At 43.7% G+C, this 17,614-nt stretch overlaps 1 protein-coding gene across 1 annotated transcript in view; it reads right to left on the reverse strand.

Moving 5' to 3' along the window:
- The window catches only part of LOC132829901 (PR domain zinc finger protein 1-like), a 55,421-nt gene extending 43,346 nt beyond the window's left edge, over positions 1-12,075 (reverse strand). The window contains exon 1 of the mRNA XM_060847308.1: positions 11,905-12,075. Within this exon, the coding sequence (XP_060703291.1) occupies positions 11,905-12,075 (171 nt within the window). The remainder of the gene's footprint in view (positions 1-11,904) is intronic.
- Positions 12,076-17,614: the final 5,539 nt, after the last annotated feature.

Raw genomic sequence — 17,614 nt, forward strand, 5'->3', positions numbered from 1 at the left:
GCACAGAAAGAATTGACTTTACAATGGTTCTTTCAAAGAACAATCCAATAGTCCCACTTTCCCTCTCTCGCAGTAAGTATTCTTTTCCATTTTGAAAGCTACTAAATCTATTACCAAATCTCTATCAGCCACAACCATTTGTCATACATTGGCAAAAAGTGAGGGACAATCATCTGAAATCTCTCCCCTCTGGTTACTGACCCTTCAGCCACTGAACAGGTTATTTTTACTATAGCTAATCCTTCATGATTTAAAACACTTCTACTATGTTTCCTCTTAGCCTTCTCTGCTCCAAATAAAACAACTTCAGCTCTTTCAGTCTACGCATGCAATTGTACCTCTGTATTGCCAGCAATAATTTTGTGATTCTCTGCTACGCCTTCTTCACACCTTTCCTCCAGCCCGATGGCTCAAATTGAACAATACTCCAGTTGGTGCTGGACGAGTGTTTTCTTGAAAAAACATGTTCAGTATAACTTCAAGCGTTTTGTATTCAATCATATCAGACTCAATACGTTAACTATGTCCCTTTCTCCACAACAACACTCAGGAAGTTTGATACCTACCAAGACAAAGCCGTCTGCTTGATTGGCACCACATCCACAAAGACTCCGTCACTCCATCACCAATGCTCAGTAGTAGCAGTATGTATCATCTGCAAGGTGCACTGCAGAGATTCACTAAATCTCCTTAGATGACACCTTCCATGCCTATGACCATTGACATCTATTAGAACAAGGGCAGCAAATGCATAAGAATACCACCAACTAAATGTTCCTGCCAAGCTACACACCATCCTGACTTGGAAATATATCGCTGTTCCTTCACTGTTGTTGAATCAAAATCCTGGAATTTCCCTCCCGAATGGCACTGGGGTCTCCCCATACAGAATAGATTGCAGCGGTTCAAGATGGAAGCTCATTCTACCATCTTCTCAAAGGCAGCTAGGGACAGGCAATAAATCCTGGCCCTGTCAGCCACACCCAAACTCCAAAACTGAATTTTTAAAAAAATGATGCTACCAGGTTTGCTGAGATTCTCCAACATTTTCTCTTCTTATTTTAGAGCCAATGCCTTTGTTTATTAAGCTCAGGGTCTCATGTGCTTTGTAAATTGCATTGTTAAAAATGTGTTGCTGGAAAAGCGCAGCAGGTCAGGCAGCATCCCCAATATACTGGAGGCCACATCGGGTGCAGCGGATGCAGTAAATGATGTGTGTGGAGGTGCAGGTGAATTTGTGGTGGATATGGAAGGATCCCTTGGGGCCTTGGAGGGAAGTGAGGGAGGAGGTGTGGGCGCAAGTTTTGCATTTCTTGCGATTGCAGGGGAAGGTGCCGGGAGTGGAGGTTGGGTTGGTGGGGGGTGTGGACCTGACGAGGGAGTCACGGAGGGAGTGGTCTTTGCGGAACGCTGATAGGGGAGGGGAGGGAAATATATCCCTGGTGATGGGGTCCGTTTGGAGGTGGTGGTAATGACGACGGATGATACGATGTATATGGAGGTTGGTGGGGTGGTAGGTGAGGACCAGTGAGGTTCTGTCCTGGTGGCGATTGGAGGGGCGGGGCTCAAGGGCGAAGGAGCAGGAAGTGGAGGAGATGCGGTGGAGAGCATCATCGATCACATCTGGGGGAAAATTGCGGTCTTTGAAGAAGGAGGCCATCTGGGTTGTACGGTATTGGACCTGGTCCTCCTGGGAGCAGATGCGGCGGAGACAAAGGAATTGGGAATATGGGATGGAGTTTTTACAGGGGGCAGGGTGGGAGGAGGTGTACTCTAGGTAGCTGTGGGAGTCGGTCGGTTTACAGTAAATGTCAGTGTTGAGTCGGTTGCCCGAGATAGAAATGGAGACGTCTAGGAAGGGGAAGGAGGAGTCTGTGACGGTCCAGGTAAATTTGAGGTCGGGGTGGAAGGTGTTGGTAAAGTAGATGAACTGTTCAACCTCCTCATGGGAGCACGAGGCAGCGCCGATACAGTCATTGATGTAGCGGGGGAAAAGGTGGGGGGTGGTGCCAGTGTAGCTGCGGAAGATGGACTGTTCCACATATCCTACGAAGAGGCAGGCATAGCTGGGGCCCATGCGGATGCCCATGGCTACTCCTTGGATTTGGAGGAAGTGGGAGGATTGGAAAGAGAAGTTGTTCAGAGTGAGGACCAGTACAGTCAGTCGAAGGAGAGTGTCTGTGGAAGGGTACTGGTTGGTCCGGTGGGAAAGGAAGAAGCGGAGGGCTTTGAGTCCTTAGTGATGGGGGATGGAGGTGCACAGGAACTGGATGTCCACGGTGAAGATAAGGCGTTGGGGACTGGGAAAGTGAAGATCATGGAGGAGGTGGAGGGCGTGGGTGGTGGCCCGAATGTAGGTGGGGAGTTCTTAGACTAAGGGGGACAGGACCTTGACATGGACAGAACCACTGGTCCTCACCTACCACCCCACCAACCTCCATATACATTGTACTATCTGTAGTCATTTCCGCCACCTCCAAACGACCCCACCACCAGGGATATATTTCCATCCCCTCCCCTCCCATATCAGCATTCCGAAAAGACCGCTCCCTCTGTGACTCCCTTGTCAGGTCCACACCCCCCCACCAACCCAACCTCTACTTCCGGCACCTTGCCTTGCAACCGCAAGAAATGCAAAACTTGCGCCCACACCTCCCCCCTCACTTCCCTCCAAGGCCCCAAGGGATCCTTCCATATCCATCACAAATTCACCTGCACCTCCACACACATCATTTACTGCATCCGCTGCACCCGATGTGGCCTCCTGTATATTGGGGAGACAGGCCGCCTACTTGCGGAATGTTTCAGAGAACACCTCTGGGACACCCGGACCAACCAACCCAACCACCCCGTGGCTCAACACTTCAACTCCCCCTCCCACTCCACCGAGGACATGCAGGTCCTTGGACTCCTCCATTGCCAGACCATAGCAACACGACGGCTAGAGGAAGAACGCCTCAACTTCCACCTAGGAACCCTCCAACCACAAGGGATGAACTCCGATTTCTCCAGTTTGCTCATTTCCCCTCCCCCCACCTTGTCTCAGTCCCAACCCTTGAACTCAGCACCACCTTCTTAACCTGCAATCTTCTTCCTGACCTCTCCACCCCCACCCCCACTCCAGCCTATTACTTTCATCTTCGAGTAAAAAGTGAGGTCTGCAGATGCTGGAGATCAGAGCTGAAAATGTGTTGCTGGTTAAAGCGCAGCAGATCAGGCAGCATCCAAGGAACAGGAAATTCGACATTTCGGGCAAAAGCCCTCCATCATTCCTGATGAAGGGCTTTTGCCCGAAACATAGAATTTCCTGTTCCTTGGATGCTGCCTGATCTGCTGCGCTTTAACCAGCAACACATTTTCAGCTATTACCTTCATCTTTACCTCTTTCCACCTATCGCATTTCCAACGCCCCTCCCCCAAGTCCCTTCTCCCTACCTTTTATTTTAGCATGCTTGGCACACCTTCCTCATTCCTGAAGAAGGGCTCATGCCCGAAACGTCGATTTTCCTGTTCCTTGGATGCTGCCTGACCTGCTGCGCTTTAACCAGCAACACATTTTCAGCTCTGATCTCCAGCATCTGCAGTCCTCACTTTCTCCTAGAAAATTGCATTGTTAACCTGTTTTGATCAAAGATTTTTGTACAAAGACCTGCCAGCCAGAAACCTTTCTACCTGTATTCTGTCTTTAATGTGTTGCTGGTGACCTCCATACTCACTGATACTCATTGTTTCTGAGGCCAAAAATAAATCCATGTTAAATTCTCTTCCTTGGTGACAATTCCCTCCATGACCACACCCGTTCCTTTCACTAACTTTCCCGAGTCCTACAAACCTCCAAGATCTTTTGGCTGCTATGATTCTCGCTTCATGCATTCCCTCAGTTTCTAAAGATTGGCTTTCAGCTGATAAGGTTTGGAATTTCTCTCCCAAACCATTCTGCCTCCCGATTTCCCTCTCTTTACTTAAGACAATATTTAACACCCACTTAAGGAACTCAGTCTCAAATTTCATCTTGTAACTTTTCAGTGAAGTACCTTGGGACATTTTATTAAGTTAAGAGGTACTATATAAATGCAAGCTGTTGCAATTCTGACATGCTATACCTGGCCTGTGAGTGTTTGATGGGAAAATATAAAAGGTTGTTTCACTTTTATGTCTAACCTGTGTCTTAAAACCTTCAATGGCCTATATAAAAGGATGTTTCATTTAAAATGACAGGAGAAAAATCACTCACTCATTATCTGAAATGCAGAGATAAATTTCTCTTTATATATTATCTGTTCCACCTAGGCTGCAGGGTAGGCCACACTGTAATCAACAGGCAGGGCTATGTCACAAACCGACTGTCACTCCAAAATGCATTGTTGGTCTCACTTTTACTTATGAAAAGGTGAGTGCTGCTCTCTTTGCTTTATTCAGGTGGTATCCACCACCATGACGGCCTGTCTTGATGACTCCACTAGTTGCTCACCAATGACAATCTAGGGAACATTCTACATATTATATTGCCAATGGGAAGAATCTTTTTTTATGCTGTTTTTCTCAATTGACACGAACGTCTGTCAGACAACTCAGTGTACACACCCATGGGTGCAGTAAACATGAGTAACTGTTGCTATAATCACAAGGATTTTCAAAACCAAAACATTGTGCTAATCATCTTGCACCTCAAATGAATCTCAAATAATGGCCAATAGTTAATTCAATTTTCTTTTTCTCTGAAAAGTTCAGCTCGAATCTTTGTGACTAACCTACTGGAACTCAACTGACGCTTGCCATAGCCTCTTACAGACCCTCACCTTGGTCATAACCCTTGTGAATTGAGTTACATGTAAGGGAGCAGATATTTTTCCTTTTTGGACTATAAACTGAAATGATTGCTGAAATACCTGAGGTGGGGGGGGGGGGGGGGGGAGGTGGGGTGGTGGTGGTGGGTGTGTTCCTGCATCTTAGAAAAATAAAGTGGTACGTGATTTTAACTGAACACACAATGTTGCTTTTTAAAAGCAATTAGATTATTGCTTTGAGATAGAGTGATGCAGCAAGCCTTTGAGTTAAGTATGGATTAGGTGAGGGTCTTTTCCATAAGATGGGGGAGTTAAAACTTTAAGTAGAGAGGAGAAAGTTTTTCAAAAGACATGAGGGCCAACTTCTTTACAGAGAGAGTAGTTTGGAATGAACTGCCAGAGGGAGTTGTGGATGCAGTTACAGTTACAGCATTTAAAAGACGTTTGGTTAAGTACAGGAATAGAAAAGGTTTGGAGGGGTATGTACCAAATGCAGGCAGGTGGGACTAGTTTAGTTTGGGAACATGGTCAGCATGTAGTGGTTGGACCGAAGGGTCTGTTTCTGTGCTGCATGATTCATCGATTCTGTAAAGTCTGCCTGATAACAGTCCACTGAATGGTTCAGGGACAAGCAGTTTGTTTAAAAAGCTGAGAGTGCAAGATAGACAGGGATCTCCAGAGGTGTCAAACAGAAAACATCTCACTTTCTCTCTCTCCATGTGGGTGAAACGACAACAGTGAGTGATTATTTCTCAAATAAAAAAAAGAATTGGAAGACAACTTAACCCCCCTTTGAGAAATGGACTTAATTTTCAGAAATTTGCTTTCACTGTTTACAATTTTATTCCACCTAAAGTGTGTCAAATGGTTTGTTTTGGTGTATCGTAGTCGTGAATGAGTATGTGAATTTGAATTTTTAAAACAGGTTGTGTAATTTAAGTTGCATAATAGTAGATTTGGAACCCTTTCTTTTCACGGTCACTTGTTAACGTTAAGTGTATGACAATAAAGAAGTTTGTTTTCGGTTTAAGATGAAATCCACTGTGAATTGCTTTTGTCCTGAATAGCAACTAGTCAGGCAAATTGATCACCCTGGCAATCTCAGTGGGATTATGTAACATCTTGTGGGAGAATGGGGCATGGTTATCAGAGTGTTCTTACCAATTATGTTGCACCAGAGACCTATTTTAGTTAGCTCTGCACTGCTCTTTGTCCAGCTGAATCTCAATGGCAGTGTAGTCTCTTATTCTTTAACTCAAACGCTGATGAAACTCCTTCAGCCATCTCGTATCAGCCTTGGCAGTTAGTGAGAGGTTGAGTGGAAACCCTGGCGACTGATGGGGTACTGCATCACTGGATGGGACAGCTCAGGTGGATATAAAAGACCCCACCGCAATATTCAAAGAAGAGCAGCAAGGTTTTCCTGATGTTCTGGTGAGCATTTACTCCTCATTCACCAGAATATGTGGTCATTTATCACACTGCTCCTCATGGGAACTTTGTTGTATTATCTGCATTTTCATAGGATGTTCTGAAGCATTTTACAACCAGAGATCCTGAAGGCATTAAAAGATTCTTTATTTGGTAGTTCTTCATTTTATCGGCCACAGTCATAGCAAACAAAAACAAAATCAGTTAGCCTTTCAGTTGATGGAAATTATTTCTCTCTCAGACTTTCGATGCAAGCCGAGCACAAAAAGCCAATAGGCGCTAGTTAATCAGAGGTCTTGGATATAACTTACCAACCTGCTTTGAGGATCATTCTCAGCGATTAATTGAAGCAGCTTTGATTGTTTCTGTTGTGTTTCACAGAGTTCTTTCTGCACTGAAATTTTGGATATTTTCGGTGTGCCTTGGTTGGATCATGGGTTTCACATACAACTCAAGGGCATAATGCACCACTCATTATGAACGTCACCAGAAAATGACTCACTGACACTCTGCTGGCAAGGAAACTCCACAGCCAGACACATACATGGTTCACAAGCAACCAGTTTCCGACACCCTTCCATTCCTGACTCTTAACTGGGAATTTCATAAATGTTTACTGGTGAGGCAGTCACACACAGACTGTTGAGGACAGAAATCCCCATAAGAAGAGTACTCACTCTTTCAAACTCACTTATTAGTCTGGCTACCTCATGACATACAGGATTTCTATTGGATTTGAAACTGTTGCTAGCACTGATCTGAGAATCTGTCTGTTACAGTTTACCTTGTTTCACGGTTTGTTAGCTCAGTTGACTGGGTGGCTGGTTTGTGATGCAGCGTGATTCCAACAACATGGGTCAATTCCTGCAGTGACTGAGGTTACCATGAAGGTCCCACCTTCTTGACCTTGCCACCTGCTTCAGGTGTGGTGACCCTCAGATTAAGCCACTAGCAGTCATCTCTCCCTATTGAGAGAGACTAGGACTATGGTGACTTTACATTTACCTTTAGTAGGAACCTCAACATGTTGATGCGTTACACAGTAACACTCACTTGTACACAAAGGTACGGCTGCTCTCAATGCAATCGGAGGGATCTCACTCAGGGAATAGAACTTTCTCATTGTATTTCTCAGCTTCTGCACCAAACTCTCCAAATATCGCAAGCTACATACAGAATTGAAATCCCTCTACGCTGTCCATTTAACATACCAACAAGGCTCAGTCTCTCACGACCCAGTTTGAGACACAACCACTGAAACAAATTTCCACTTCCAAAATCCAATCCTCCCTCTCTCCAAGTCTCCCTGTGATAGATTGCTTCCTTGGTGCATGTTTTCACTTGAAACATAAGAATTTGGAGAGAGCCATTTCAGCCCCCGAGGCTTGCTTTATTATTAAATTGTATCATGTCTGATCTACAGCTTCAACCAATTTGCCTGCCTTAGTTCCATATCCCTTGATAACTCCCCGATAAAAATCTACCAGCCTCATGGCCCCGGAGATCCAAATCTCCAGTACCGTTAGTGTAAAGAAATAAGGTTCGAGGGTTAACTCTTATCTGCTGGCATACAATTCAACCCATGCTAATAACCATTGGTCCTAGTTGGTTACTTTTCATTACAGCTCTTTATAAATATAGTTTGCACACAACCTTTTGTGTTCTCATTCAGAAAAAAATTCAGTTTTCCTAATTTTTAAGCTTACTAATTTCAGTCCTTTATGGCCTAGCTCAAAATCTAAGAAAATAGAGTCATATTATTATAGAGCATGGAAACGGACTTATCCATACTGATCAGGTTTCTCAAACTAAACAAGCCCCATTTGCCTGCGTTAGGCCCATATCTCTCTTGACCTTTACTTTTCCTGTACTTGTCCAAAAGTCTTTTAAATCTTGCAATTATATCTGCATCTACCATTTCCTCTGTTGGTTTATTCCATATCCACACCACCACTGTGTGAAAAAGTTGCCCTTCAGGTCCCTTTTAAACCTTTCCCCTTAAAATTATGCCTTTAGCTTTGAATTCCACCACCCTGGCAAAAAGATCTTTGCTATTCACAGTATCAATGCTCCTCATGATTTTATGAACCTCTATAAGGTCACCCCTCAACCTTTTACCCTCCAGTGAAAACAAGTCCCAATCCCTCCAGCCTCTCCTTCTGACTCTAGTCTCATAATATCCTTGTAAGTCTTTTCTGTACCCTTTCCAATTTAACAATATCCTTCCTATAGCAAGGTGACCAGAATTGTGTTCAGTGTTTCAAAAGTGGCCTCACTAATGTCCTATATAGCCTCAACATGATGTTCCAACTCAAATGTTCTTACCAAACACCTTCTTCACCACCCTGTCTACCTATGAAGTGACTTTGAAGGAACTATGTACCTGAACCCCTAGGTCTTTCTGTTCGACAACACTCCCCAGGGCCCTACCATTAACTTTGTAAGGCCTGCCCTAGTTTGTCTCACAAGGCGAATTTTTTCTCCATATCTGGAGATAACTTTGACTCCTCCCCAAGTTCTTTTGTCAGATCAGCCCTCAGTCCTCTAAATTCAAGGGAATATGTCAAGCCATGTTTGTTTACCTTTATGATAGAGGGTTTGGCTCCACTTTAGGATTTCAGCACATGATCTATGCCAATGCTCCTTACTGAGTGCTGACATTGACCACTCAGATTAGATATTAATACTGAGCCACCATGAGACTCTCATAACTTTATTGTAAGAAAAGCAGGCAATGTTTCTCAATAGGAATACAACGGGTGGTTATGTAAACTATCTTCGTAATGAGCTGTGGGCAAGTACCCAAAAGGAACCTAATTAGAACCAACGGGCATTAGTTTGGGTTAAATTGCTTGCCAGCAGATAAAAACCAACCCTTGACTCTTGTATTGTGCACCGGAGACAGTGTGTACTCACACATGAACATACTTCAACCTAGAGACAATTCAGCTGGATACCAAGCTCAGCTCCCTGTGACACAGACATTACCAACTGCGTGTCAATTCAGAGACTACTCTTAAGATAATCGTCACAAATGTAGGTAGAACAACAGAGCAGCCTGCTACTGGCAGTGCACTGTCTGGCAGCTAGATGACTTGTCATACTCACATGCAGTTATTTTGGTGAAACTTTAATATTCCATTAAGTGCAGTGAAATCACCCAGGCCAAAATCCCCTCAAGAGCTGTTGTCAGTTTGTGGCTGCGTATGTGAGCCTTTTCCTGTCTTGCACTCATCTGATACGTGTGCAATGATTGTCCCTCACCTCTTGGAGGGAGGGGTTTTCAACCACCAAAAAAGTGGCAAGGTGGTGGAAGGATTGGGCAGAGTTGGTTTACCGAGGAGTCTCAGCAAAATCTGGGATCTCCACCTGCAAGAGCCCAGAGAAATAGGACCACTGATATCCTGTCCCCACCTACTGGGTTTTCCACCTTCACACATCCGCTGTGATCCAGGAGCAAGCTGTAGAAGTCAGGAAATGTCAAAGGATTTTGACTATTCTTGGGCCTTGTCCATCCAAGACCAACTTGATGCCAGTTTCAATTTTCATATGTTATTTAACATCTCTATCAATCAAAAGATAACCAATGTAATCGTAAGCAGTATTTGCAATTCCATGGTACCTCTTCCAATCACATTACAGTATATTCCACAGCCTTTTACAGGCACTGAAATATATCCAAACTGTGGTCAATGCTACAACATTCGAAACAAAGCAACGAAATAATGATTAGATAATCTGTCCAGGTGTTGACTGAGAGGTGGATATTGGCCGTGGGAAATGAGGGAAAGCTCCCCTGTTCGGTTTTCAAATTGTGTCATAAGATTAGATTAGATTACTTACAGTGTGGAAACAGGCCCTTCGGCCCAACAAGTCCACACCGACCCGCCGAAGCACAACCCACCCATACCCCTACATTTACCCCTTACCTAACACTACGAGCAATTTAGCATGGCCAATTCACCTGACCCGCACATCTTTGGACTGTGGGAGGAAACCGGAGCACCCGGAGGAAACCCACGCAGACACGGGGAGAACGTGCAAACTCCACACAGTCAGTCACCTGAGTTCTGTCATGTCCACCCAAGATAGAAGGCTGACACAATTTCAGCATTCCCTTCATGCTGCAAACATTAGAGGGGAGGTGGTGTGATGATGATATTCCTAGAAATCCTGAATCACAGAATCCTTATGGTGTAAGCAGCCATTCAGCCCATTGAGTCCACACTGCCCATCTGAAGAGCATCCCACCCACCTACTCTATAACCCTGCATTTCCCATGGCCAATTCATCTAACCTGCACATCATTGGATTGTGGGAGGAAACTGGAGCACCCAGAGGAAACCCACACAGACACAAGGAGAATGTGCAAACTCCACACAGACAGATAGTCACCCAAGGCTGGAATCAAGCTCAGGTCTCTGTCGTAATGAGGCTGAAGTGTCAACCACTGAGCCACCCTGCCACTCCTTATGCCCATGCAAATGCTTTCAAGCCATAGGTTCATAGCACAATATGGCAGCTGATGGAATTTAAAATCTACTAAAAGTTAATTAATTGAAGCAATTTGGAGTTGAAAACTGGTCTCAGGAAACTCAGTTATTGTCATAAAATCCCAGCTGGTTCACAAATGTCCTTAAGGAAGGGAAACCTGCTGTTCTTACTGGGCATAAATCTGACTTGATCCAGAATCACTGCAACACAGCTGGCTCAATAATTGCTCCCAAGAAATCAGGGGTGTACAACTGCAGGCTGGTCAGTGAAGGTCCAGAACCTATGAATGGATACAATTATAGATTTCAGAGCTCAATCTCAGGAGTGGAACGTAAACCTACAACTTTTGGACTCAAAATTCATAAACGTTGCAGCTGCCATTTCCAGTTACCTTCCTAGCAAAAAGCATAGTGCCTGGCATAACAAGCAGGGTAAGTAGTCTAATCAGCAGTCCCTTTATTTCTGTTGGGGCTAGGGGTTTGCAGTGGTGTCTCTCCCAGACCCACAGGGAAATGACACCAGCTTGCATGTGATGTGGGCCTTGCTTGCTCCTGCCTACCTATGATACCACCCATTTCCCTGAAATCTGGCAGAATGTCTGGGCAATGTACCAATACAATGTGGCCAGTCTGGAAATGAACAGCAATCATATAGCACAGGATGAGATCGTTCAGCCCATCATGCTTGTGTTGGATGTTTGAAATTTTTATCCAATCAGTTCCACTTCCCTTACTTTTTAAAATCACAAAAAGTAAATGCTTCCTTCTCAGGTATTTCTTTAATTCGCTTTGGAAAGCTTGGTTCAATATGTTTCTACTGTCCAGACAGGCAGTAGATTTTTGATCACAACAATCCACTGCAGAAATTTTATGTTCATCCTATCTCCAGTTCCATTGCTTTCACTTCAGTCTACAATACCTGTCTGTAGATCATGCTTTGGACATCACACTGCTTCGAATGAAAGTACAAAGTGATCCTTTCTGTAATAGCTTTGACCTTGAACCATCAAGAGAAAAGCAATGCATACTGATCTGCCAGTGACCAATCCCAAGAATAACAATGAACAAGTCCTTGCAAGCAGAAATTGACAGTGTGACATATTTATACGAATTTGAATTTATTGTTGCAATATACACGTGACGTTATTGTGTTGCTCAGAGATATTAGGTCAGTTGGGCTCAGAGGGACTTACCTCATTGGTAGCTGTGTACTTAAAGATAAGGTTTCGGGGTATGGAAGCTCTGGCCAGAGGGATCTCAGCATATTTTACTGGGTCTGCAGGTTGGTCATTTACAATGTAGGTGCACTTCTCTTCCAAATCCACCTCTGTCCACTGGCTCATATCTGAGATCTCAGCTTTCATCTTCCTACCTTCTCAGTGTCTCACTCACTCCAAGGTGACAGGACCAATAACATCGGAAAACCTGCAAATTGAAAAAGCATGGGATATATATATTTTAAAAAAGGAATGAAATTGTGTTTCTATAGCACCTTTCACAACTCCTGGATGTCTCAAAAGGCTTCGCAGCCAATGATGTCCTTTCTGAAGTCTAGCCACTGAGGTAACATAGGAAACATGACAGCCAATTTGCACACAAGTTCCAAGAAACAGTAGTGCGATAAATGATCTCCCTTAGTGAGTTACGGTGAGGGGTATGTATTGTCCCCAAGCTACCAGCGAGCACTCCCATGCTGTGTTTCCAAGTAACATTCTGCAAGCTTTTACAACCTCCTGAGAGGGCACACGTGGTTTAAGGACTCATTGAAAGGAATGCATCTTCAACAGCATAGCAGTACCGGAAGTTTCATTAGGTGCTCAAATACTTGGATCTTCTGACTCAGGCAAGAGAATTATATCCATGGCTAACAATTAGTTATTATTACTGTTGAATGCATGATGCAACTTCACACTGGCAGTTGTGCAAAATTCAACATCTTCCATGAAGGAGGAAAGCAGCGCTACGAGATGTTGTGAAAGGTGACGTGCACCCAACAACTTTATCAAGACTGCACATGGCTGCCTACCCTAAGGAAGGTAAAGAAGTAAAATACCTGACCAGATCCTACCTCACCATCTTTCCACAGTTTATGCAACTCCATAACAAGGAAAGGGAGCAAAGAGTTGTAAGGCCAGGGGTGTGCAATTAGGGGATGGGGCTGGAGCTAGGAAACAGAGCTGTAGATAGTTGCCAAAGAAATGTAAGTAAAGTGTAGCAATGCCAACCCCACTGCACCCCCTCAACGTGTTATTGTAGACAGCAGTGGACATCCGTTTGATGTATTTTTTCAACCCATTTCAAAGAGGTGTCCTCTTGCCCAGAGGTGCTTCCCTTCAGTTTAGAGAGATAAAACAGTTGGACGACCTATTTATTAAAATAAAAATCTCTCACCTCCACCCTAAATTAATTAATTTTTAATTTTGCTTCACTGACCAGCCAAGATTTGGAAATAGAGCATTTGATTGGGTGTTATTTGTATCTACTGGTGAATACCGGAGACCATAGGTCGTCCTCAAAATTCAGCTGCCATCATGATTTTTCAACAATCAATTCTCTCCGCAACAGATGAGAGGAAAGCATGGGACAACTACAGGTGTAAGTTAACCAGAGTCTTTTTACTCCCATTTGCACAGTTCTTTGTTGAGTAATGTTGGGGAGAATCTGCAATCGGGGTACCTACATTGGGGCTAGGGAGGGGAGCACCATTATTAAAGCAGACACTGTCAGATACCAGCTAAAACACAGCCATGTAAAGCAAACCCAGCCACTGCAGGACTGTCTGCCTGGGGCCACATTCCTGGGGGATTAGAACATGTCCGTCAGTTTCAGATCATCCTGTTACACTCTCATTGTTAATAAAGGAAACCGGTAACTATCGGATAGTGTAAATCGCACCGATACTACACTTGATTGATAAAGTACTTGCTAATGCCTCCGCTGACGTCAAACTCATTCGGGTCCTGTGTTAAATGATAATATCTGTATATTCAACTATGGAGAACTATTGTGAACGCCCAGACAGCCAGACCCTTCCAACAATAAACTTTTAATTTACAAGATCGGAAACTGCCGAACCCAGGATGTCTACCCATTGTTCGGCACAGCAGGAGTGGGACAGGTATCTCGGGGCAGCCAATAGAGACACTAATCCTTCACAGACAGGTGAACCGACCAATGAAAGAGCCGAACAAGGGGAACCTGACCGGGAACTTGAGGAAGCGCGAAGTATAACTGCACCAGATCCGAAGAGAAAGACAGAACGCCTTCTCCAACGAATTTGCATGCTTTTGAATTCGTTGTATAGTTTGCCAGTCTTGATTCTGTAATAAACGGTGTTTTTGCTCCAAACTCTAGCCGGTTTGATCTCTCCTTCCAACGAACACGTGGAGACGAGACCATTCGGTTTCCGTCTCAACAGTAAGGATATCTAGCGATCTCAGTCTGGGGGATGACTTTTAACCAAAAATGGTCTTTCCCATGGAGTTTCATGGAGACTCTCTCTTCCTGAGCTCCAACAAGTTACCTCAAACAGTACTCCGCTGCTCCACTCACTGAGTGTGTGCCATGCCTCCATGTCATCACTCTTATGCTACCGTGCACTCCGTACCATTAAACCTTCTGACATTTATGCCATGGGCACTTTATTTAAACATTAGCTGCATACTAAGTCAGACACTGTCAGCTTGGTCTGAAGTTGCCAGTTGAATCAACACATTGTCCATAGACTGGAGGACCACTCAGCAATACTGCAAAAAAAGGTTTTTAGAGTCAATGGATTCAAAACATTAACTCTGCTTTCTTCCCACAGATGCTACTAGACCTGCTGAGTTTGTACAGTAATTTCATCAATATAAGGTGTCAGGTGAGCTCCAAAGTATAGTAGTATAAGTTGAGTCCCAAATATGCCCGGATGATGAGATGCTTTGTCAATGACAACCTACATTAATAAAGGTGTTGGTGGTTACTATGCTTGGAGTGGGCACTGAGGTGTCGGAGAATGTTGGTTAAGATACACACCCTGAGAAGAAACAGCAAGTTGCAGCTGCCTGTGCAAGCTCTCGTGTTGGGAATTGTTGCTGTCTAGTTTCTCTCCTCTGGGAAAATGGTAAATTGCGTGTAAGTGAGGGAAAATTAGATAATAAAGAAATATTAATGCATGCAGATAGGCTTTTCACCATTTCTTAGTGAGATGGCCATCTTGCAGTTGAAGGCTTGAGAGTAAAATTTGATTTTGTTTCCTGAAGCATTGGAAATCTCCTTTTCCACAGCTATCATATTTTGCTGACTGATGCTGGCAACTAGGACTAGGTCAGATTGGGAATGTCTGGTCAGCATGGATATGAGTTTGACCGAAGGGTCTGCTTCCATGTGGATGACCCTATGACTTGCCATGTCCATATTATTCAGAGCTGAAAATGTGTTGCTGGTTAAAGCACAGCAGGTTAGGCAGCATCCAAGGAACAGGAAATTCGACGTTTCGGGCCAGAGCCCTTCATCAGCCTGACCTGCTGTGCTTTAACCAGCAATACATTTTCAGCTCTGATCTCCAGCATCTGCAGACCTCACTTTTTACTCATATTATTCAGAGTCTGGAACAAGTTTGCCCTTTAAAACTGTGATTGTACCACTTCCTGATTTCACTTATGAACAACATTGTTCTAATGTTACGGTTATCCCAATTTGGTCACTGGCTTTCACTGGAAGTTGTGTCTCTCTATCTATCCTATTGCAAGTTATAATTTTAAACAACTCAACAGAATTACTATTACATGTGCTACATAGCTAATGCAACAACTTGCTTTTACATAACACCTTTAATGTACAAATTCCCAAAGTGCTTCACAAATGGATTAACAAACTGAATTTCAAATCGATTCACCTAAAGAGGTGTTACCTCACCTGGCTGATAACCTGGGTGCAGGTTGTGAAGATTGTCTTCAAGGCAAGGAGATTGAGAAAGGAAATTTCATAGCAAAAGGCTGAGGCAGCTGAGTCAGCAGCAATGAAGATCTTCAAATCCAAATTGTGCAAGAGGCCATAATAGGATAAGCGCAGAAATTTTTGAGGGTTATGGGCTGGACACAGGGAAAGGTGAGGGATTTGAAAACGAGGATGAGAATTTTTAAACTTGACGCATTGGGTAACCTGGAATCAAGGTAAGGGGGAGAACAAAGGGTGAACTGAGTCAGAAATGGACAACAAAGTTTGGGTGATTCAATTCATTATGAGCCAGACATCCTTGGAGGTGCCTGCCTTATTATACTGCGCTCCACCAAATGATGCATCAGTGAGGAACATTCTGATGAAGGATTCCCATCAAAGTGTTATCAGTCAGTTCTGTCGACATGTACAGCCTGACCCACTCAGCACAAGGACAATGTCTCTCCAAAGCGGATGGAAAGTAACGATCAGGTGAGATTTTCTGTAAGATGCTTTAATATTCAATCCAACAGGTAAATGCAATGACTGATCTGGATTTAACGAGGATTGGCTACTTGATCCGGTTCCAGCTTTCCACTCCAAGCCCTTATGGGATTTCTCAACTCAGATAAGTATTTTGTTAAACAGAATACAGCTCCAATAACTTTCTAAATAAATCCAATCCTACTTACTGAAACAAAGCAGGTATCATTTTAACCTGAGCTGCTCAGTGGGTGACCAATTGGATTTACTTTTCACCAAGAACAACTTACATTTCTCTGGCACCTTTGATGTCACCACAGAATTCTTCACAGCAGTGAACATGTAGAATTTGTTGCCAAAATATAAGAAAATATTAGGATAGGCCACCAAAAGCATAGTCAAAGAAGTAGCTTTCAAAGAACATCTCTGAGGTGCAGTGAGGGTTAGAGAGATGGAGAGATTTAAGTAAGGACAGACAGACAGACAGACAAATTGGGACCGGATACAAGATGTTCCTATTATCCATTGCTCAATATCAACAGCAGGCAGTGTATTTATCCATTAGCTTATCCATTTATCCATTTATCCATATTCATCCATCAAAGCAGTGTTCAATTCTCCTTTAAAGAGGGCAACACTCTGGAAGGATCCTCTGTGCCATCAGCTATTGTTAAACATTACTCACTCATGTCAGATCACAGAACAGTTCAGCACAATGTCTGAGGTCTTATTTCTGAAAATATATTTTGCATTAAAACTTGACAGTAAGCACTGACATGTACCAAGGAGTTGCTCCTGCGATTATGTTTTGGCTGATTAGGCCTCAGGAAGATAGCAATTGTTCAGTATTATGGCAAAGGGCGAGGGTGTAGGGTGCATATTCTTCACTCTGGCTGCATTATATCACCTCTAGCCTCTTATCCCACCCCATAATGCTACCATTGACTGCTCATCATGCCCACCCTCACTGTGCTCATCTTCCCATAGTCAATGAGAAGATAAAGTCACTTCATTACCTGACGGATAAGTTAACGAACTTCCTTTCTCCTTATCTCCAATATTAGGAATAATTATTTAAAAATTCAAACACTGATGCAGAGACTACAGTTTGAAGACAGCTCACCACCACCTTCTCAAGAGCACCTTGAGGTGGACTATAACTGTTGGCCCAGCCAGTGAAACCCATGTTCTTCTTTAAAAAAAATAACAGTGCTATCCCAACATTTGTTGCAGCACTTTCAGTGGATTTATGCACCAGTTTCTCTCAGTGGGTCATGAGTCTTTTGAATTCCCATCTTCAAAAAGTGGTGGAAGCAGATTTTTTGAATATTTTTAAGGCAGCAGTGGATAAGCAAAGGAGAAAGGTTATGGAGGAAAGGCAGGAATGTGGAGTTCACGTTCCAACGGCCATGACCTTATCAAAATGGTGGAGTTGGTTCAAGAGGGTAAATGGACTACTCCTGCCCCTAACTTGTAGGTTTATTTGCAATTATTCATTTT

Source organism: Hemiscyllium ocellatum, chromosome 30, assembly GCF_020745735.1.
Source record: "Hemiscyllium ocellatum isolate sHemOce1 chromosome 30, sHemOce1.pat.X.cur, whole genome shotgun sequence".
Classification (NCBI taxonomy): domain Eukaryota; kingdom Metazoa; phylum Chordata; class Chondrichthyes; order Orectolobiformes; family Hemiscylliidae; genus Hemiscyllium; species Hemiscyllium ocellatum.